This window comes from Gossypium raimondii, chromosome 12 (assembly GCF_025698545.1).
Source record: "Gossypium raimondii isolate GPD5lz chromosome 12, ASM2569854v1, whole genome shotgun sequence".
NCBI classification, from domain to species: domain Eukaryota; kingdom Viridiplantae; phylum Streptophyta; class Magnoliopsida; order Malvales; family Malvaceae; genus Gossypium; species Gossypium raimondii.
This window is the reverse complement of record NC_068576.1, coordinates 40,788,490-40,810,335: the sequence shown is the minus strand read 5'-3', so window position 1 is coordinate 40,810,335 and position 21,846 is coordinate 40,788,490. Positions and strand designations below refer to the sequence as shown.

The 21,846-nt window shown below is 33.1% G+C and overlaps 3 protein-coding genes across 5 annotated transcripts; 2 read left to right on the top strand and 1 right to left on the bottom strand.

The window, feature by feature from the left end:
* Nucleotides 1-4,148: 4,148 nt before the first annotated feature.
* On the top strand, nt 4,149-16,932 carry LOC105764149 (uncharacterized). Its single transcript, XM_052625270.1, has 3 exons — nt 4,149-4,962; nt 5,050-5,180; nt 16,647-16,932. The coding sequence occupies exons 2-3, from the start codon at nt 5,068-5,070 to the stop codon at nt 16,930-16,932; spliced, it is 399 nt and encodes a 132-aa protein (XP_052481230.1). The 5' UTR covers nt 4,149-4,962; nt 5,050-5,067.
* Nucleotides 16,933-16,964: 32 nt separating this feature from the next.
* On the top strand, nt 16,965-17,450 carry LOC128035506 (uncharacterized). The gene has a single exon (XM_052625269.1). The coding sequence runs from the start codon at nt 16,965-16,967 to the stop codon at nt 17,448-17,450; it is 486 nt and encodes a 161-aa protein (XP_052481229.1).
* A 1,254-nt stretch (nt 17,451-18,704) lies between these two features.
* Nucleotides 18,705-21,645, bottom strand: LOC105764147 (ATP-dependent Clp protease proteolytic subunit 2, mitochondrial). 3 transcript variants are annotated; one of them, XM_052625753.1, is made up of 3 exons: nt 21,147-21,645; nt 20,608-21,055; nt 18,705-19,269 (listed from the first exon to the last, which is right to left on the bottom strand). In XM_052625753.1, exons 1-2 carry the CDS (start codon nt 21,442-21,444, stop codon nt 20,619-20,621), a joined length of 735 nt encoding a protein of 244 aa, XP_052481713.1. In that variant the 5' UTR covers nt 21,445-21,645; the 3' UTR covers nt 18,705-19,269; nt 20,608-20,618. The 3 variants fall into 3 exon arrangements, with proteins under 3 accessions (XP_052481713.1, XP_052481714.1, XP_012438095.1); XM_052625754.1 differs by lacking the exon at nt 18,705-19,269 and adding an exon at nt 19,741-19,756; XM_012582641.2 differs by lacking the exon at nt 18,705-19,269 and having other exon boundaries at nt 20,414-21,055; nt 21,147-21,644.
* Between the last annotated feature and the right edge of the window lie 201 nt (nt 21,646-21,846).

Below are 21,846 nucleotides of genomic sequence, written 5' to 3'. Positions count from 1 at the left end.
ATAAGCATGTTATATACTAAAAGCTAAAGATTCTAACAAATATATATACATTAAGGATGCGGAATGGAAAGGAGGAGGAGAAATATATATATATATATATATATATATATATATATATTAATATTAATATTCAGCTAGCATGGTTTTACATTAAAATGGCTAATTTGCATGTTTTAGGCTCGTGGACTAAATTGAATAAAAGTAAAATTTTAGGGGCAATTTTGTAAAATGTCAAAATGACCAAATTGCATGAAATGAATTGTTTTATTTTCTAAATTAATATATTGAAAGAAATTATTAATATCAAGTGGGTTTAGAGCTTTAATTTTGTTGTATGATGATATTATAAAGTGATTTTGTTAAATATTAATGTTAGTATCAAATTGTAAAAATAGTTAAAATATTAGGGTTTGGTATTATATTTTGTTTTATTAAGGGCTGTATGATAGCCTAGAATATTTGGATAAATTATTAATTGAGAAAAAATTAGTTGATTTGATAGATTAACTAGTCAAGGACTAAATTGTAAAAGTTATAAAAGCTTGGGTAATTGTGTAAATTTGAAAAATTGAAGGGTATAAATTCTGAAATGAATTGGAACTAAAATATATGCTAATGAATGAGTAGTTTTATATTTAAGATCAAGATTGTGTAGATACTCGTAGAAAAGGAAAAATAGCGGAATAGTCATTGAACTCCCGCAATTATTACAATTCAATTCAGTAAGTTCGTATGGTTAAAATATAATGTTTATTTATTAAATCGATGAATGGTATTATGTATTTATTTATATCTCTTGCTTAAAAAAAGTTATTGTTAAATTATGAAATTGAATTAACTGTTCAAAATGAGTGGAACGCGAGATTGAGTACAATCATTCTGTGTCAAAGGATGAATTGACGGCAATTTACCCAAGTAAATCGAGGTTCAACATTTGTTGCGAACATTCGTGTTTATTTTTTGTTTAGCTCTCACGAGCTTCTTTAACTCATATGAGTTTCCGTTCAACCCTAATGGGGTTTCCGTTTAGCTCTTTTGAGCTTCAGTTTAACCCTTATGGGTTTCCGTTCAGCTCTTTTGAGCTTCAGTTTAACCCTTATGGGTTTCCGTTCAACCATTATGGTTTTTCGTTTATCTCTTATGAGCTTCTGTTTAGCCTTCGGGATTCTGAAAACAATGTACTCACATCCGTAAGTCGTTCCTCGAATGGTAAGTTATCGGGAGTTGTCTTGAATGATATATGAAGAAACAGTAAAAGATGATATGTATCATGAAATATATATATTAATATATTGATATGTGATACATGAAAATTATGTAAGTTGAGACGAGTATAAATTCAAATGTGACATATTGAGATAATAAGGTTATTGATGTTGAAATTATATGAAATATGTTCAAGTACGCTAACAAGTGTTGTTGTTTGATGCTTAGGCAAATGCCAAATTACTGGTTGAGTGGTAATATGTTTAATTATAAGGTTCATTGAAATGACAAGTGCTCAAATGGAAATATGTTTGTGCTCATGAAAGAGTGGTAAGGTTTAAATTATGTAATTTCTTATGAAATGAGTTATCATGTGATTAATTCGAAAAAGGTCTATGTTTAAATGCACTAGCTTGTAGCTATGGTTGAATGATATGCTTATAACTGGTGTGTTATGCGTATGGAATGAGTGTGGAAGGTAAAGAAACGCAAATGAAAATAAAGAAATTTTGGAAGAGTTAAAGTTGTTTAAAATTCCTACTATGTTAGGAATAATATATATATAGTGATACTGTAGAATTATTCACTTAGTGAGCTATTAAATATAACTTCATGAGTATTGTGGTATCAATATTGGATTATTATTGATATGTTTAAATGTCATATTTGAAAAAAAGTATTATGATTAAAGTTATACGAGCTTACTAATCATTCATTACTTATGTATGTGTTTTCCTTTACTTTTCAGATTATCGGAAACTCGATTAGGTTGGAAGCTTGTTGGAGTTGTATCACACTATCCATCGGTACTTTCAAATGTTTTGATTTTGGTTATAATGACATGTATAGATTAACATAGAATTGAGTGAGAAATATGGCATGTAAAATGACCAATTTTCGTCCACACGGGTAGAGATATGGGCATGTGTCTCAACCGTGTGTGACACACGGTCAGGTGACATGGCTGTGTGTCCCTTGTATCTTAAATTTGCACAAAATAGAATGCTCACACGGCCTAGCACACGGACATGTTACTTGGCCGTGTGACTTAAGTCAGTATACTCACACGGGCACAGACACGGGCTAAGACACTGTCGTGTGTAACCCTTGCAGTGTTCAAAATTTTAAATATTTTTCGAAAAAAATTTTGAGTCTTTGATTTAGTCCCTAATTGTTTCTAATACGTAATTTGGGCTTTGATGGCTCGTTTAAGGGACAATATGTATGATTTTAATTGGTCTCTAATATGAATGCTAGATGAAATGAAATGTCTGATAATTAATTTGTAAACTCTGGTAATGCTCCGTAACCCTGTTCCGATGATAGATTTGGGTTAGGGGTGTTACAATTTTGGGGGATTAGTTATGGCTAGCCTTAGCACCATGGTAGATGTTAATTAAATTGATATGGATTCTTATTAATCACTTAATAATTTGGATTTTTGGTTTGAAATGGTGGTTTGTGTATATTGAGTGTGTGATTTATTCATGTGTTTAAATCATTTTCATAAGTCTTAAAAGTTTTACAAATGAAGTGTTTCTACTTAGTAATGTTTCGAGCAGTAGCTACAGGTTGTCCTAACAATTGTATTTTCCAAAATGTCATCTAGATGGTAGAAATAGCTTTTTGTTAGGCATCAAGGTTGTTTTGAATAGTATAAAAGGGCATTGATTACATGTTTAATTACTGAAAGTCCATTTCACGTGATTGCCATGTTCAAACATCTAGGAGATGATTCAATATGGTTTCTAAAATATCTTTAAGCCTTTGAAAAGGTTGGAATTTGTTTTATGAGACTATTATCAAATGGTTCAAATAGTTACTTAAACGCTAAGATTAAATCATTATGACTTCACCTATCTGTATCAGAGGGTAGGGGTGTTATACTTGGTAACTCAACTAGCAGTTTCCAAGACCTAAAAATTATAAATCATGAATTTGAAAATCTAAAAATTTCAAATCTAAATCCAAATATAAGTTTCCATGTCTAGAATGATATAATAATAAGATCCCATATGAGTTTAAGTTATGTTTAGAAATTATCCATGTCAACCTCCATATCTTGAAATAATTTAATATTAAAAATACATTTAAAAAAGGGTAAACTATCAAAAAGTCACTTTTGTTTGCCTTAGGTTACATTTTAGTCACTTATGTTTGAAATGTTACGTTTTAGTCACTTACGTTATCATGTTGTAACATTTTAGTCACTGAGTCGTTAATTGTCGACAATGGTGTAACGGTAAGTTGATGTGGCACGTTAAATCATCATTTCAAACCAAAATTTTAGGTTAAATTCTACAATTGGTCCCTATATTTTTTCATTTTCAACAATTTAAAATTTTTCTTTTATGTTCTTCTAATTTTTTTTTCCATTCTCTTATGCTTCTCCCTCTATTTTCCTCCCTTCTTCATTTCTTTTAACATGGTTTTTCTATGCTTTCCATTTGTAACTAGTCCACAAGCTCGCCTCACTCGAAATATTTAACTTGTTCAAAAAAATAAAACATAGAAAAACTACGTTGAAAGAAATGGAGAAGGGAGGAAAACAAAAGGAGAAGCATAAGAGAATGGAAAAGAAAGAAAGTTAAAAAAACATAAAAGAAAAAAATTAAATTGCTCCAAACAAAAAAATATAGGGATCGATTGTATAAATTAACCTAGAATTTTTGTTTGAAATGATGATTTAACGTACACATCGCTTCATTATACGCTTAAATGAAACTAACGGCTCAGTGACTAAAATGTTACAACGTGATAACATAAGAGACTAAAACATAACATTTCAAACATAAGTGACTAAAATGTAACCTGAGCCAAACAAAAGTGACTATTTTGGTAGTTTACCCTCTAAAAAATTAATAGCAAACCAAATTTTTTAAAAGAAATACCCATATCTTTTGTTTATTTTCATACCCGAAGATATTTTCAGTTTTCTGTTTCTGCTTTTTCCTTTTCTCCGGAAAACAGCAAAGTTCCAACCATATTCCCGAAAAATATTCCATTTTACAATTTTCTCCTTCACCGTTTCCCCCCTCTCCTCCTCCTCCTTTCTCTTTAGTTATAAAATGGTGATGCATAACCATTTCCAGCCTATTTCAGTTAGTTGATTTTTGTTGCTTTTATGCTTCATTTGGCTTATTGTTTTTCATGTTGCTACACTACCTCCGGTGGCATTTTTAATTATATTTGTTAGTTGGTCCAGTCTTGTTTATAAATTCTGTATGTGCGGTGACAAGTAGTAATCACTTTTGCTATCAAATGTCTCTCCTTTGCAATCTCTTTATCTTTTCTCTGGAATTTCTTCCCTAAATCTATTTATCTTATCTGACTAATGGGTCTGCATCAAATCGGAGTTTCTTTGTTCTTTTTTAACTTCTTCATTTGGGTTTGATCGGGAAAGAAAATACTCAAATAAGCTTTTTAAATTTCGATGCAACAAACAAAAGAAAACAATCCATAATCGGAGGTCAAATAGAGAGGATCAATTAAAGGAATAGTTTTTTTCCCCTCTTTTTTAAGGAAACGAGGATATGATGATGGAAAGTGGGAGACAAGATAGCATTGCATATGGAGACTACAGTTACCGAATGAATGAAAATTATGGTAAAATTTCCAATGACTACAATGTTTTAGAGAAAGAAAAGAATCAAAGCTTGCCCTCTTCGTCGTCATCCGGTGCCGGTTTCATCACACATCTCATTTCCCGGTTCGACACTCTCTCTGTTGTCGCTATCAAGTACGGACGGCGTTGAGGTAACTATTATCCGTCTCTTTATTTCTTTAATTAATATTTGAATTGACTAATTGTTGTTGCTGTTGTTATGTTTGTGGAATAATCAGGTAGCTGACATAAAGAAGATGAATGGTCTGGTTACTGATCGTCAAATGTTTACTCTTAAGTCACTCCGGATCCCTTTAACAGGCCAGCATCCGCCATCACCATGCTCGACAAATGGTTCCGATACACTGAGGTATATATTATGTCTTCTTTAATACAATGACTAATTGTTTTCCCATTTCCAGCTTGTGAACTTTAACATAAACCTCTTCTCCATGAAATGTATTGCTAAAATAATATGCATTTTCGTATTAGCGCTTGTGTATTTTATTTTGTTTGTTTGATAAGGGAAAGGGGAAGGGGTTGTCCAAGGATCGGACATGGGACTTGGTGTCAACCAAGACTTCGTTACAACAGAAGTCTGCACCTGTGTATGTTAGAACTTCTTAACTTAGAGCGCAATTTAGAAGAATTAGTCTAATTCAAGAGGAAGTGGGTTTCTTATACAGTCGGCTAAAGTCATGCTTTATAGCGATGCATTCTTATGATTATAATGCCATGTTTGGTTGGGTGTATTGGATTAGCCAATACACCCCTAATCCGTGGGCCCCACTTAAGCCGGTGTTTGGTTCGATGTATTGCCTAATACAGGCCTATTACGTTACGCCCCTAATCGCCGAAATTCTCTGTTTTGTAATCCCTGCCTTCTCCTCAGTTTACATCTGTTTTACATCTCACGCCCTGATTTGCCCTCCCAACTCGAAATCCACCTCCAGCCTCTCCCTCCCAACATCAAACAGAAGCTGCGAGCGAAGTCACCTCCACCAACTCCACCGTCTCAGGTCTCCGGCCCCATTGTTTCGGTAGTGCTTATTCACTGTATCTTTCCATCCTCTTTTTTACTGTTAGGAATTTTAGCTTTGATTTTTACTGGAAAATCCGGCAACTTTGATTATTCCAACAAAACCAGCCCTTTGTCCCCTTATTTGTCTCTCTTTTATCTCCATTTTTCTACTCAATTCGGATTTTAGGGTTTTCTTTCTCATGATACCATTGTAAGGGTAAAGGTTTTGTTTGATGCGCATGCAAGTTTGTTGGTACAATTAGCTCTATTTCAGGTGCATAAGTGGTTATAGGGTACCTTAGCATATGCATAAGCGTTTAATTGTTCTCATTCACTTGCGTAGAAACTGTCATCAACCATTTTTTATATTCTCAAATTGGTCTGTTAGGGGGTTCATTGAAAATAATCAATGTGTTTGTATGAATTGGATGTTCTAGTTACTTTAACACATTTGGTTGGGTTTGAGAGCTACAGAGGGTTTCCCATTCATCAGAACAAATTTTTCTGTTTATTATGTCTTATAAGTTGCATTATTTATCTACATAAATTCATGTTTAATCTTAAAAATACAAGAGATTAGTGAGTTGCTTTTTTCTGAGTAATTTAGGTTCTTTGTTTGATGCATCCAGCATTCAAAAAGCTTTGAGTGCCACCTTTGCAACTATTTTCATCGTATAAAAATGGATTTTATTATTAGCGGTTGTCTTTAGATTTTTTTTTGAGTTACTTAATATAGAGTTATTTTATTTATAATGATCGGAGTTTAAAATGTTCCTAATTTGGATATGTCCTCGTATTGTATTTCCATTGTAACACAAAAGTTATGGTGAGGGGAAATGGTTTACATCGTGAGATTGTAAAAATAATAATGTAAAGAGGCCTTTGAATGGTGGTTTTGAAAGTGTTAAGTTCAAGAGAGTATATACAATGTGACTTGCTTGTGTCTTTTCTTTACCTATTGTTAGAAGCTTTATTTACGTGTTAAGAATCGATTCCATATATTATTTATAGTTGTAGTAGGAGAATGATGGATGTTGATTAAGGGCGTTGTTATAGTTGATCTAAAAGGATTAAATAAGATACTCGTAACAAATTGATAGATGATGTTAAAATTGTTCCCTATATATCTTTTGAGCTTGGTAGATGCGATAAAATATTTGTGCAAAGCTTGTTGTTATTTTGATTAGGCCATAAGAATGAGTTTTCTCATGTTCTTGTAATAATTGGTCAAGTACTTGTAACAGTATTCTTCTGTGGCAACATTTAAGAATTTTCTCAACAATTCTAGAATATAAAAATTGAGTTCCAGGCAACCTTACCTTGTTGCCAATGCCAATTAACAATTCTTAGGTGGTCTCAAACTCTTTCATCCCTTACAATTGAATTCTCTGAATAAAATGAACACCTCTATGCTTTGTCTCCCATGTATTCTTCTTTGATATGTTTTTTTTCTTTGTAGCTTTTGATTTGGACTGTGGTTGGATTATTTGGCAGCGAAAGAACTTTATAATCCTCTTTCACGGCCTCCTCAAGGTAAGCTTCCATTCTTATTGCCCAAAGTTGATTAGAGGAACTATTTGGATAAAATTGATTTCAGTCTCCATTACACTCATAAATCTCTTAAGAGTATATTTGTAAAGCCAGTTGACGTGATGGTTAAATATGATCCACAATTTTGGTTGTGGTTGTAAATATGAATGTGACTTAGGATTTAGTCGACAGTCTGTGAACATGTCTTTATGGTTAAGAAAAGAAGTCTCTGTATGTCCGGTATTCAATTTGTGCATTTCAATTTCTTTCATTGTCTTTCATTAAAAGATACAACTACTTTGAGCTTTTTAGGTAATTCCCAGATTTATTTTATTATCCAAGTCATCATGGAATGTACAATCTACTTGAATCTAAAGGTAGTTGCGTAATGATGTTATTTGCATGATTTTGGTGAATTTTTCGCATTCTTTTATCATGCTTGTTCATGAGTGGATTCAATAAATTATGCATCAACTAATTGAGGAAACTTGCTTACAAATGCATCCTATAGCAGTTGACCAAACTCATATTAACCACTGCTTCAAACATTTTAATACAACGTTATTCGATGCTTATATAATGTCCAAATTTAAGATTAAATCTACATATTTTAATTAAAATATAATTCGGTACTTATATAAACAATCAATCAAGTTCCAATTTCGATGCTTATATAATTGTTATTAAATTAAAAATATTCAAATTTCTTATTTAATTCAAATTGATTATAATATTATTTTCAAATAAATTATCAAATTATAAAATGACACTCAATTGACATAATTATTCATAAAGAGTTTATTCCTTTTCAAATGCGTATAATGTTAATTACTCATGTTTTTGTTGCATCAACGGAGAAAATGTTCTAAAATTAAAATTGATAAAATCTTCTTCAAGATTAACAATATCTCAACAAAAATTGAATGAATTAGCTATTTTATTAATTGAAAAAGATATCTTATACGATATTTATTTTAATAAATTTGCATCTCTAAAGTCTAAAATAAATTTTAAATAAACATTTATAATGTTTATTTAATAGTTAGTTAACTAAGTTGAAGGTCTATTTTTACGTTTCTCTTTTAAGTTTTTAGAAATGTTGAGACACATTAGGTAAATATATTAACAATTTAATTACCTTAGGTGCAATTTACCTTAAATTTAATGATTAGTAATAAATTTGATAAAAAATTTGATAATAATTATTAAGCCTAGTATAGTATTACTTCTTAAATTGCTTCTCAAAAGTGTTAGAGCCGTATGTAATACCAAACAAACAACTTTCTAAATCAGAATTATTTTTGAAAAGGGTAAAGGTAAAATTCAAAAGCAAAAGCTACAAAAAAGAATTGGTGCTGCATTGACAATATGGTTGGAAATCTGTAGAATTGCGATTTGGTTCTTATTTAGAATGGGTGCCAGCCTTAGCCTACATACTTATAGACCAAGGATTATGTCCTATACCTTAGATTTTTATGCAAAACGGGATTATGTGAAAAGGCTTGTATATGCTAGTGACGAGACCTGTATTGAACAAGTTAGGATGAATAGAACTGCCTTTTCTAAACTATGTGAGATGTTAGAATCGTTAGGGGGATTGAAGTCGTCCAGAAACATGCTTGTTGATGAGCAAGTGGCAATGTTTTTACATATCATCTCCCATCACCTGAAAAATTGAGTTATCAAGCATCACTTTAGAATGTCCGGGGAAACTGTTAGTAGAGCATTTCATAGTGTTTTAAATGCTGTCATACACTTACAAGATGTGTTATTTAAAAAGGCGGAGCCAATTACAGCTGATTCTTCTGACATAAGGTGGAAATGGTTTAAGGTATTGAACTGAGTTTTATATATAGTTTGTACAACATTTAGTTGATTTAGATTTAAATTAGTATTCTAACTCAAGGTTTTATATCATCTGATATAGAATTGCTTAGGTGCTCTTGATGGAACCCACATCAAGATTAGGGTTCCAACAGTTGATAAACCTAGATATCGAACGCGAAAAGGTGACATAGCAACAAATATGCTAGGTGTTTGTACACCTGATTTGCAATTTGTTTACGTTCTTCCTGGTTGGGAAGGTTCAGTTGCTGATGGACGGGTTCTTCGAGATGCCATTAGTAGGAGACATAGACTAAAGGTTCCTCATGGTAAAGTAGATAGTTAGAGGACTTTGAATTATTCATTAAGATCAATTTTTTTTATGCTGAATTGGTTCTTATTTAAAAATAAATAAATTTTATAGGTTGTTATTATCTAGTTGATGCTGGATACACAAATTGTGAGGGATTTCTTGCACCTTTTAGAGGACAACGATATCATTTGAACGAGTGGCGTCAGGGTTATCAGCCAAGTTCTCCGCAAGAGTTTTTTAATATGAAACATGCCTCGGCACATAATGTTATTGAAAGATGCTTTGGGTTATTAAAAGTTAGATGGGGAATACTTAGGAGTCCATCGTTTTATCCTGTAAGGGTGCACAATAGAATTATTATTGCATGTTGTTTGCTCCATAATTTTATTCGAACCCATATGAGTATTGATCTCATTCAAGCAGAGGTGGGAGAAGGATTACCTACTAATGTGGTGGATGACGATGAACCGAATATCACAAATATTCATCCATCGAATGCTTGGGCTACTTGGAGGATGGAACTAGCCAACCAAATGTTCGATGAATGGCAAGCATCTAGAAATTAGTTAGGTTTAGGGACAAATTGAGTTACAATTAATTTGTTGATGTTATTTTATGTATCTAGTTTATGAAACTTTGGTGGTGTTTGATTAAAATTCTGTATTGTACTAAACTTTGTTGAATTATAATTTAATTATCTTTTCATTCAGCATGTGTTATTTCATTAAATTTAGTATTGAGCTTTTGATTCATGATATTAAACTAACAATATAATATTATAAATTGTTCACCTTTTGATTCATGATATTAAAAACAGTAAATAATGTTAATTTGTTTTTTTTCTTAAGTTAATTATGTCAGGTGTTTCACAATCACATGCTTCTTCTCAAGCTTCTCGAGGAAGCAAAAGAAAATGGATTCTAGAAGAAGATGCAGCCTTGGTTTCTTGCATGGTGGATTTGCACAATGTAGGAACATTTAATGCTGATATCGGGTTCAAGGCCGGTTATTTGAACGAGCTAGAAAAAATGCTAGAAAAAGCTTTACCAAGAGCAATGTTGAAGGCGAAGCCAAATATTGAATCTCGGATTAGGTGCCTAAAAAGGGAATGGTCAGTCGTCTACGACATGCTTAATGGCCAAAACAACAACGGTTTTGGTTGGGACGAGCATAAATGACTCGTTGTTGTGAAGATGCAGTTTGGGAATCCTATGTAAAGGTAAAATGTATTTCAAGTATTTATTTGTTTTTATACAAAACTTATAACTAATATGATTTCCTCATTTTTTTTAAAGTCACAAAGAAGCCTCTCAGTTCAGACATCGTTCTTTCCCTTAATACAACCATCTTACTGCCATATACGCAAGAGATCGGGCGACTGGGAAAGACGCTCAAACAAATTCTTGATGTTCTTGAAGAAATACATCTTGAGGATGAACGTACTACGATATGAATGAAGAGAGAAACACATTCTATGATCGCGGTCGACGTCTCTTTAGACGACATGGATGTTTCGCAGATCCGCGAGGAGATAGAGACCAAGGGGTTCCTCATCTTCAAACAAGAGAAAGAAGAAATCTGATGCTCGTGATAATGTGTATTCTTCATTTGATGAGGCTGCCACTTTGTTGGGGGAAAAAATCCAGGCCGTTGGCGATCAAATCAGTAGGAGTATTGCCTCCGAGGTGGTAGTTCAGCAGAAGTCAGAAAAACATCAAAAGATGAAAGAGAAAGCTTCAAATTTATATTCAGCCTTATGGTCAATTGAAGGTTTAACCGACGATTAGCGGTATGATGCTTTGAGTAAAATTCCCGATCATCAACTCAAATGATCGTTTTCTTTAGTTTATCTTCCGTTGTCCGATTGGAATGGGTCAGAAGATTTCTTTCTCACCATTAAATATCAATGCTCAAACTTTTTGATGTTGTAAAACTATATAACATATGGATTATGATGTACAATTTCATTTTCATCTAACATTTTCTTAATATAAGTTAATATGTTTATGCAAAATATAATTCTCAAGTTATATATTGATTTTAGTAAATTCATATAAGAACATTTTATTATTAAGAATTTTATGAAATTATATATCACTATTAAATTATATTTAATATTAATTATTTTAAATTGTATAAATTCATATAAGAAAATTTATTATCAAGAATTTTATGAAATTTAATATTAATTATTAGATTATATGTAATAATTATTATTTTAAATTATACAAATTCATAAAATATAATTTATTAGTTATAATTATTTTAAATTTTATTAAATCATATATTTTAATTAAAATATATGATATATTAATTATTCAAATTTTCATTTATAGTATCATATATTATGATTTGAGTAAATTCATATAAGAATATTAATTATTAAGAATTTTATTAAATTATATATTTTAATTATAATATATTTAATAATAATTATGTTTAAATATGATTAAATTATTTATTATTGATATTAATAATCTTATTAAAATTTAAATAACAATAACAATAATAATTTACCAAATCAAATTTCGCTAATTATTAAGAATTTTATTAAATTATATATTTTAATTAAAATATATTTAATAATAATTATGTTTAAATATGATTAAAATATTTATTATTGATAATAATAATCTTATTGAAATTTAAATAACAATAACAATAATCATTTACCAAAACAAATTTATGCTAAGGGTATTCTAGTCATTTTAGTTTTTTCCATTATGCTATTACACCTCTATTCCATTCAACCAAACACAAGATTACTATTACGCCTCTATTCCATTACATTCAACCAAACAGTTGATTTGCTATTACACCTCTAATCCAATACACCTCTAATCCAATACAGCGAACCAAACGCACCCTAAGAGCATGTTTGGTTGGGTGTATTGGATTAGCCAATACACCCCTAATCTGTGGCCCCACCGATTACCGTGTTTGGTTGGCTGTATTGCCCTAATACTGAGCCTATTACGCTCTGCACGGTTCGACTTTTCTCTCGCTTCAACACCGATTTGCTATTACGTTCCAAAATCAAAGATTGCCTAATCGGTCTCCTTTTACCCTCCCAAGCGTAAATCGATTCTCCACCCCACCCCACCCTCTCCTCTCCTCCCAACATCAATGAAGCCGCCAATGAACCAAACCTCCAGCCAGTCCGACTTTCATCTTGGCATGTGGTGAAATCGAACCATTTGTAGTCATGCGAGCCTCCTTCTCGTAGAAGATCTCCTGTCCTCCGACGACAATGGTTGCCGCCAAGAAGACCGTAAAGACCATTTTACTTGTTTTCTCTTCTTTTTTTTTTGAATATTTAACCTAAATTTTCTGAAAACATGCTAATTCATTTTTATGTTGTTGATGATGGTATTTTGATGCAGAAGAAGACCCATGAGAGCATTAACAACAAATTGGCTTTCGTTATGAAAAGTGGGAAATACACTTTGGGTTACAAAACTGTTCTCAAATCTCTCAGAAGCTCCAAAGGTATTCCATTGTTTCTTTAAAAGTGAGAAATACCGCTTGACTGGAAGTTCTCTCAGGTGTTCGGAGAACAGACGGCCGGAGAGAAAATTCAGGAAGGTGTGCTATTTGGATTTATTCGATTTGGTTTCTCTTAGTGTTGATTTTGTCTCAGTGCTAAAGAATTATCGAATTTTATTGTGTTTTTAATCCTTATAGCTAATAATCTTTTTTTTCCCTTGCTATTTATTTTTCCATTGTTTAAATTGGTAATATATATTGTTGGATTAGTGTATAATGTTAAGATCTAGGTCTAGCTTCATGCACTGTATAGCTTCTCAAAGTGTGATGTGAAGCAATGAAGAATTTTGTGTTCGAATTAACTAATTATCGGTTGAGTTCAAGAATTAAGTTGAGATTAGATGTTATTTATTGAAAGTCGAAGAAGGAATTCAATGAACGTAGATTGATCTAATTACTAGGTTCCCGGTCTTGGAGGGTGGTGCACCATGTAAAAAAGTACTAAGCAAGTCCTTTGTGGTAAGAGACCGAGTTTGCGTGCGTGGTGATGCTCTTTGACTTTAGGGTGTTATTTATGGACTAACATGGAAGTAAAACTAGTTTCATGCATTAATCGATGGTCTTACTTAGAGTCCGCCATGCAAGTGACATTCGATGAGGTTTTGATCCAAGAAGAACCATAATTTCTTTGTGAACCATCTCGGGATGGGTGTTATTAGTTTTGCTCTTCATGATGCCTTCCTTGCATTGGCCTCAACTCTAAGCGTGATTAAATAGAAAATTTTGAAGAGCTTTTCCATGATGCACTTTGCTTGATAAGTCCGCTTGTGTGAATAAAACAGATTCTTGGTAGCGATATACTTGGTACTTATATGTCCTACATGTTCTGCTTCTCTTTTCACTTCATTTACATGCCATTGTTTCTTTTTCAGTTGATATCATATCTGCAATTGAATTCAATAGAAATGGCGATCACCTTGCTACCGGTGATCGTGGGGGTCGGTGGTTTTGTTTGAAAGGATGACACTCAAGACGACGTTCTCGACCATTTTTCTTTTAATATTTCGAACACGCTTGTTTCACTTCTTGTGATTCTCCTGTTCTGTTCTCACACTTTGTCATACCGCTTTTATAATATGTAGCATGTTGGACATCGAAGAGATCTAGAAGATGGATTATCCAATCAATAGGCATCCCGAGTTTCGCTATAAAACAGAGTTTGAGCCACGAACCCGAGGTATTTATGCTTGGTTTGTGGCGTACATAAACATAATGATTATTGGGAGTACATGCTAAAAACTTTCGGACTTGAATATTGAAAACGTGTACTCCCTTGGTTTAATACGCTTTGACTATCTCAAGAGCTTGGAAATTGAGGAGAAAATTAACAAAATTAGGTGGTGCCACCATCTAATGGTGCTCTTTTTCTTTTGTCGACAAATGATGAACAATAAAGTTATGGAAGGTAGGTAAAGGCATATTTTCTATTCGGATTTTACAGTTATGAAGTTATACACAAATTATTATTGTGACAACTCCACTATTTTTCCCAAGGAATATCAATATCCCAAAAGCACAACATAGCAAATCTACAAATTTAACCTTGTCATCCTGTTGGGTATTTCTAATGTCATTTCAAACTTGTAAAGGTACAAGAGAAGAAAGTCAAAAAAGTATGTAACATGAACGAGGACTCAACCAAAGCCATGGGAAATGGTCCTATTGTTGGTTCAAGTATATCAACAAGCTCCAAACAATACATTGCAAATGGAGGATGCACAAGCAATGACTTCTCATTCCCAACTGGGGTTTCCCATCTTTGCATTTGCTGTGGTAGTTGTTGTGAATCCGAATGCTTATTTGTTAAGATACTTTGGAATCGCCATTACTTTTTGTCATTTTCCATGGTTTAGGCAAGGTTTGATATGCCAATACTTTTATTATATGGTTTATTGATCTAACATGTAATGCTATTACAATTGTAGTCTTAACATTTTAGCCATTTAAAATTACTTTGAATTTTTGTTATAAGAATATTGATTATTAAGAATTTTATTAAATTATATATTTTATTTAAAATATTTTTAATAATAATTATGTTAAATTATATTTTATAGTATCATATATTATGATTTTAGTAAATTTATATAAGAATATTGATTATTAAGAATTTTATTAAATTATATATTTTAATTAAAATATTTTTAATAATAATTATGTTAAATTATATTTTATAGTATCATATATTATGATTTTAGTAAATTTATATAAGAATATTGATTATTAAGAATTTTATTAAATTATATATTTTAATTAAAATGTTTTTAATAATAATTATGTTAAATTATATTTTATAGTATCATATATTATGATTTTAGTAAATTTATATAAGAATATTGATTATTAAGAATTTTATTAAATTATATATTTTAATTAAAATGTTTTTAATAATAATTATGTTAAAATATGATTAAATTATTTATTATTGATATTAATAATCTTATTAAAATTTAAATAAAATAACAATAATAATTTACCAAAACAAATTTCGGTAATTATTAAGAATTTTATTGAATTATATATTTTAATTAAAATATATTTAATAATAATTATGTTTAAATATGATTAAAATATTTATTATTGATAATAATAATCTTATTAAAATTTAAATAACAATAACAATAATCATTTACCAAAACAAATTTATGCTAAGGGTATTCTAGTTATTTTAGTTTTTTCCACTATGCTATTACACCTCTATTCCATTCAACCAAACACAAGATTACTATTACGCCTCTATTTCATTACATTCAACCAAACAGTTGATTTGCTATTACACCTCTAATCCAATACAACGAACCAAACGCACCCTAAGTTTATTGACTTGAAATTTTCTTTTGGAAATGCCTTCTTTTATCATCTTATGGTTATGCCTTGAATCTTTATTTTCGGATTTGTTCTAACTTTACTTGAAGAATTGATGCTCTTTATGTTTGTTTCTTGTATGGTAATGTTGTAAGAACTTTATGTTAGATCATCTTAATACTAAAATTGATGAAGTGCACTCATTGTGTCTGAGAGCTTTTAGCAAACGTATTATTGCAATGTTGCTAAACTATTTAAATTGATAATATTTAAGGATTTATTAAATCGTTTCATTTCAGCAAGTGTTCTGACTTAGTAGTTCTATAATTCTTTAAGGTAATGACCTTTCACATCAGGACCAACATCCAACAACTTTTTCTTGCTCAAACAAACTGCAATATCAGTGTAATTACTGCCCAAATGTTAATTACATTATGGTAACTGCTTTCAAGAATATTAGATGATTGAAATCTAGGATTTTACTGATGGTCCTGCTTAGCCTAGCCTAGAAATACTTTTTATTTCTATGTTGTTCCCATAGCAGTAATTTTAGAACTCTATGTTCTTCAGACATGGCTTCAGATTGTGATAGTCCTTTAGATTTAATACCCTAAAGGCATCCTTAGATATATTATCTAAGAGGCCGCTTGTTAAGAAATTGATAGTCAATGTCTCAGCTGAGTTGTTATGCATGTAAGAAATTCTTTCTAATTTCTCTCATCTGTAAAATCCTATGAGATGCATCTCTTAGTTATGTGATTCCGAATTTTGATCAGTTGTTTGACAACTCTTTGCAGGCAAAGCAGTGCCAACAAAACCCCAGCGCAACATTTGCCTCCTGAATTGTTCGACTCATTCCAGTCTTTGAGACTGAAGACAAGTCCTCGAATGCTCTCCTCAACAATGAGCTCATTACAAGGTTACTATGGCCTTAAAGCAACAGAAAAAAAGAACACGTCTGAAGGTTTTGAGATGGCAGTATACAGGAAAGGAGAAGCTCATCATCTGGAGGATGGTCCGTTCCTTAAACCCTCCTCTGCTTCCAACCCTCCCTGGAGCTTCTCCGGAAGTTTAGAAGCATAACTAATGGATTTAATGATGAGATAGCAGATATAATGTCTGCTGTAGAAGCCAAAGATGGTGGACCTGATCAAGCAAATGAGAAACTGGTCCGAAGACGGCAGAAATCTGAGGCAGACTTGACTGCTCGAACCCCTGAAAGGCTGTTGAAGGAGGACAGTACCAATGGTGGAGGATATTCAACAATAATAGCAAAAGGCTTGGCACTGAGAACCAAAGCTGTTAACCGTACTAAATCAGGAGCTGATGCTGAGTTTGCCGGGTTCAATCCCACGCCAACAGGTCTTGGAGATGGTTTTGTGGTTGCTGGATTCTCCACAGTGAGGAAGTCATCGAGTACATCGAGCTTGCAAGATCAAGACCGTAGCAGCAGCAGTTTGTCATCACTGTGGCCAGCTGCATCCAAATGGAGTCTTAAGCCTGATTTGCAAGGAGTTTCAACGGTAGGCAATACAATAGCTATTTTTCATGGATTGCCAAAACCAATGACAGCTCGTAAAAGCAAAGCTGCGCTTGATTAGCTTCCCTTGCCCCTCCTTTCAATCATACATTCCCATTTACATATCAAATCCCATACTACAATTTATGATGACTCCATTCGCACTTACATCCTGTGGAGTACATAGATAGGGAAACAAAGTCCAACAACAGAAATACTTGGCTTCAGTTTATTTTAAATTGTGGATATATATATATGTCTGTAATTAGGTGAACCATTTCAGATGAACCACATTTTTAAAATTCATATTCAATTAACAACGTTGTTTCCATATAATCACTACTATTTATATGCAATTAGCTAACATCAGAATAATCTAGAGTCTTGAAATTGAGTGAATGTCTTAAGTAGTGTGTTATTGTAGTCCGGAGTAACTTTGGAATGGAGGATTTTCATGGAAAATGTAACAACTTTATTATCAACCTAAAGAGAATGGGACCCAAAAAAAAAAAGCATTAGCAAGAACCAGAATTTTATGCGGAAATCCGTCATGCCAACTTGCATTTAGCCCTATAAATAAATCGAAGAGTTGGCATCATTCAGCTTGAGATATGGCTTGGTTGAGTCTAATTTAAGAAACTCGAGTATCTCCCAAGTATTACGATCTCTTATTTGGAATTGAGTCACCGCTTGAGTATCAGATTTTAAGAAAAACGTTATTTCGATTCTTGTTGCCAATGATTGTGTGATTGAAGTAGCTCGTCGCCTCTTAGGAGTTGCCTTCTTTTAATTTACTGAAAATTTCAACTTGTTCCATTCATCAACACAATTTGCCTCTTAAGTAGAAAAGAAGTAAGACGCAGAACCTAAATTCATGCTCTTATAAGGATAACAAAGTACCCTAATATCAGGGAGGTTTTATATAACTAAAGAAATTACAGAAAACAAAATCTTAATTAGATCCCCTCTTCTGCTGCTGGGGTGTCTTGCTTCTTAAATGATGCTTTGCCCACAAGAACATCGGATGACATTTTTCTCTTCTTCCCAAAAAGCTTGTTCTTAAAAAAACAACTTTGAAGTGAAAAGTATCTTCCCAAGTTGAGTCATCATGAAAAAAAATTTAATGACAAATTTGACCACTAATGTTCGTATGTTTTGCCAAATATCTCCAATTGTATTTTTGAATCTTTGTTGACCATCAACCTTTATTCTTTTTTGTATGTTTTGTCAAAAATATAATTAGGATCATTTTAACTAAACATGCAAACGTTAATGACCAAATTTATCATTAAACCTAAAAAAACCAGCCCACTAAACCAACGATTACAGCGGTTCCTTTGTATCCTCTGGTACCACTTTCAGTTCAGTTTCTCTATTTTCAACTAGAAAAGTTTTTTGCATCGATGGCTCGACACATACAACAAATCACAATTGCATCAAAGGCCTTTTGCACATCATCTCGAACGAAGAAAAGAAAGGCATTACTAGATACAGGTGCCTAAGTTTGTGTGTCTAGAAGCGTCTTTGTCGATGTTTACGTAATTGATAAAATCACAACTGTGCCTCCACTAACACGTGGAAGAAGGCACCTAAAAGACGGTATTCTAGTTGGCAAAGAATTTTTCATATCTATGGAGTCAAACAAAGAGATCATTCAATCCATTGTATGTCAGGAAATCAAGTTTGATGTATTTTTGGCACTATTCCCCCCACCCATGTTGCCATCTGGACCGTTGTATGCCCACTGCTACTTCTACCATTGGAACCAACACCAGAGTCTGCAACCTGGTCGCTTGTGCAGTTTGAAATGCCTCGGTTAAAAGTTTTTGCCTCTTTTCCATGTGAGAACTCATGAAGCAAAGGCCTACATTAGCTCCAGCTTCGCATCAACTCGTCACTTCCTACGAAGCAAGTTCCGAATTTTCTCATCAAAGGTTTTCTTGTCCATGGTGCCAGGATCTAATGCCAAATTCTTTTGGCCGGAGTCTAGGATCGAGTCAACAGACGAGTAACTTTGTTCAAAGGAGTCATGCCTCTTGGAATTCTAAAGGAACTGCCTAGCTTTAATTTACTGGAAATTTCAACTTGTTTTATTAAGGAATAATTTTCATCTAAAGTAATTTATAAATTAGGGAATAAGATGCCAAAATCCTAACTTCAAGTTCTGACAAGGAAAACAAAATATGACATCAAGGTATCCTGATATTAGGGAAGTTCTATTTAAACCAACAAAGAAATTCTAGGCAACAAAATTAGAATCAAATCCCCTCATCTGTTGTCAGTTTCTTGCGTCTGACATAGTGCTTGCCCACAAGAGGATCGGCAACATAATGCTCTTGCCTACTAGCTGCCTCAAGATGTTTCTCTTTCACTTGAAAACCTAAGAAGCTAAGAAACGCAAGATATCTCAGACTAACTAACCTACCTTTATCCTACTGCATAATGTCCTTGAAAGATCTTCTCCTAAGTAATTGACAATTGAAAATATAAATCCAGAGATAAACAACCAGTAGAAGCTTCATCACACATGACATGGAAACTAAAATGCAGGTGAACAAGTCAAGATCCTGGCTTATTCTAGGCTCAACACATCTAAACAACAATACCTATATAAAGAGAGAAAGAGATTCATTCACTAAATCAAATGAAGAGGACAAGGAAAACTCTGTGTGCACTTAACGGTTTAATTTCCAGGGTAAGCAGATAATTTAGAGTATATTTTCAAAGCCAACAAGAGCTGCAAGAGAGAAAATGGGTGGACAAAGGTTCAATCGGGAAGGTGGAAACTAAACATATTTTAATCATGTTGAAGGTATTTAGAGACCACGAAATGTGATGCCTACATTTAGAGACATCAAACATTCATTTTTGTTTCCAATCCAACTTATTGTGCAAATAGAAGCTTATCTACATTCAGAGGCATTAAAACAGGACAACCATCAACATGGCCTCAAAGCTAAAGCATTAAGCCCATGCATCCAATACCAATAGAGATAGTATCCTCAGTCATGTCTACTTTCCAGTAAAGAGCACATCCCTAAAACATACTCAAATAAAAACGTTTTCGAGCAAAACTTGACGCATATGATCTCAAAAAAAGAAAGTACTGATCGAAATATTAGCTAGCAAGCTACCTAAACCTCAGAAATTAATTCCAGAAGCATAACATCAATCAACAGCTAAAAGAGAGTTAACCATGAGATTGAAGAACAGTAACAATTAATCAAGAAAGAGCTTACTGCTTCTAATCCTAATTGGAGCCTTTATCTTTGCTGTCTTTTCTATCTTTGGGTTCATTAGCAACAGCATCAGTGACCAAAGCCATTGGCCTTTGATCAATTACTTCATCAATCAACCCGAACTCTTTAGCCTCTTCAGGGGTCATAAAATAATCCCTATCCATATTCTTCTGAATTACATCAATTGATTGCCCTGTATGCTTGCAATACAAAGCATTCAATGAATCCCAAACGCGAACAATCTGCTTAGTGTGAATGGTCATATCTTTAGCCTGCCCACTGTATCCACCAGAAGGCTGGTGAATCATGATGGTGGCATTGGGGAGGGACCGCCTTTCACCCTTTGCTCCCGCAGCTAAAAGGAGAGAAGCCATGGATGCAGCTTGCCCCAAACAGATTGTGTTGATTGGAGACTTAATGTACTGCATCGTATCATAAATTGCAAGACCTGTACCAAGAACAACACTAAAAATATTATGGAGAATTGTGATAGAAATGGGTATTATTGGAAATTGGAAAGTGAGAAAAAAAGGAAAGACCTGCAGTGACTTGACCGCCAGGGGAGTTGAGGTACATGTTGATAGGCTTGGATGGGTTTTCGGATTCGAGGAAGAGGAGCTGGGCCACAACGACGTGGGAGGTGTCGTCGTTGATGGGTCCGTTGATGCAGACGATCCTTTCCTTGAGGAGACGAGAGAAAATGTCGTAAGCCCTCTCGCCGCGGGAAGAGTGCTCGATCACCATGGGTATCAAGCTGAAGGAACGGGAATGGGTGGCCACGGCGGTGGCGCTAGTGCAAGAAATGAGGCGTTTGGTGGTTGAAAATAGGGTCCTCATGGCTGCCTCCACAGGAGATCGGGCTAGGGATTTTGGAAAACGCCAAAGGACCGATGCCCAAATTAAGATAGGTTTCTCTTGCTATAGTAAGCACAACCAAACTCTTCACTCAGTTTTTGTTTATCAGAAGAATGCCACTGCAGCAGCCAGCAGCTCATAAATAGATTATATGCATATTTATATCTGGATAATTTACTCATTGCTTGAATATTACCCAATTCCAACTTACTATTCAAACAGCTTCACCAATTCGAATCCAGTTTATCTCAAACCCAAAAATAAACAACAACAGTTGTAGTAAGAAAAAAAAAAAAAACTAAACTAAATATCTATGATGATCCCTCAAAAAACCCATGCTAAGGATAAATCTATCTTAGTAATAAAAAAGTGCAAATTATCTGT

Excerpts from the sequence above, each read along its gene's own strand:
- LOC105764149 (XM_052625270.1), top strand. The coding sequence starts at position 5,068 with ATGAATGGTCTGGTTACTGATCGTCAAATGTTTACTCTTAAGTCACTC. Across the intron at positions 5,181-16,646 it reads AATGGTTCCGATACACTGAG|GCAAAGCAGTGCCAACAAAA; the intron begins GTATATATTATG and ends AACTCTTTGCAG.
- LOC128035506 (XM_052625269.1), top strand. The coding sequence starts at position 16,965 with ATGTCTGCTGTAGAAGCCAAAGATGGTGGACCTGATCAAGCAAATGAG.
- LOC105764147 (XM_052625753.1), bottom strand. The coding sequence starts at position 21,444 with ATGAGGACCCTATTTTCAACCACCAAACGCCTCATTTCTTGCACTAGC. Across the intron at positions 21,056-21,146 it reads TGGCGGTCAAGTCACTGCAG|GTCTTGCAATTTATGATACG; the intron begins GTCTTTCCTTTT and ends TTCTTGGTACAG.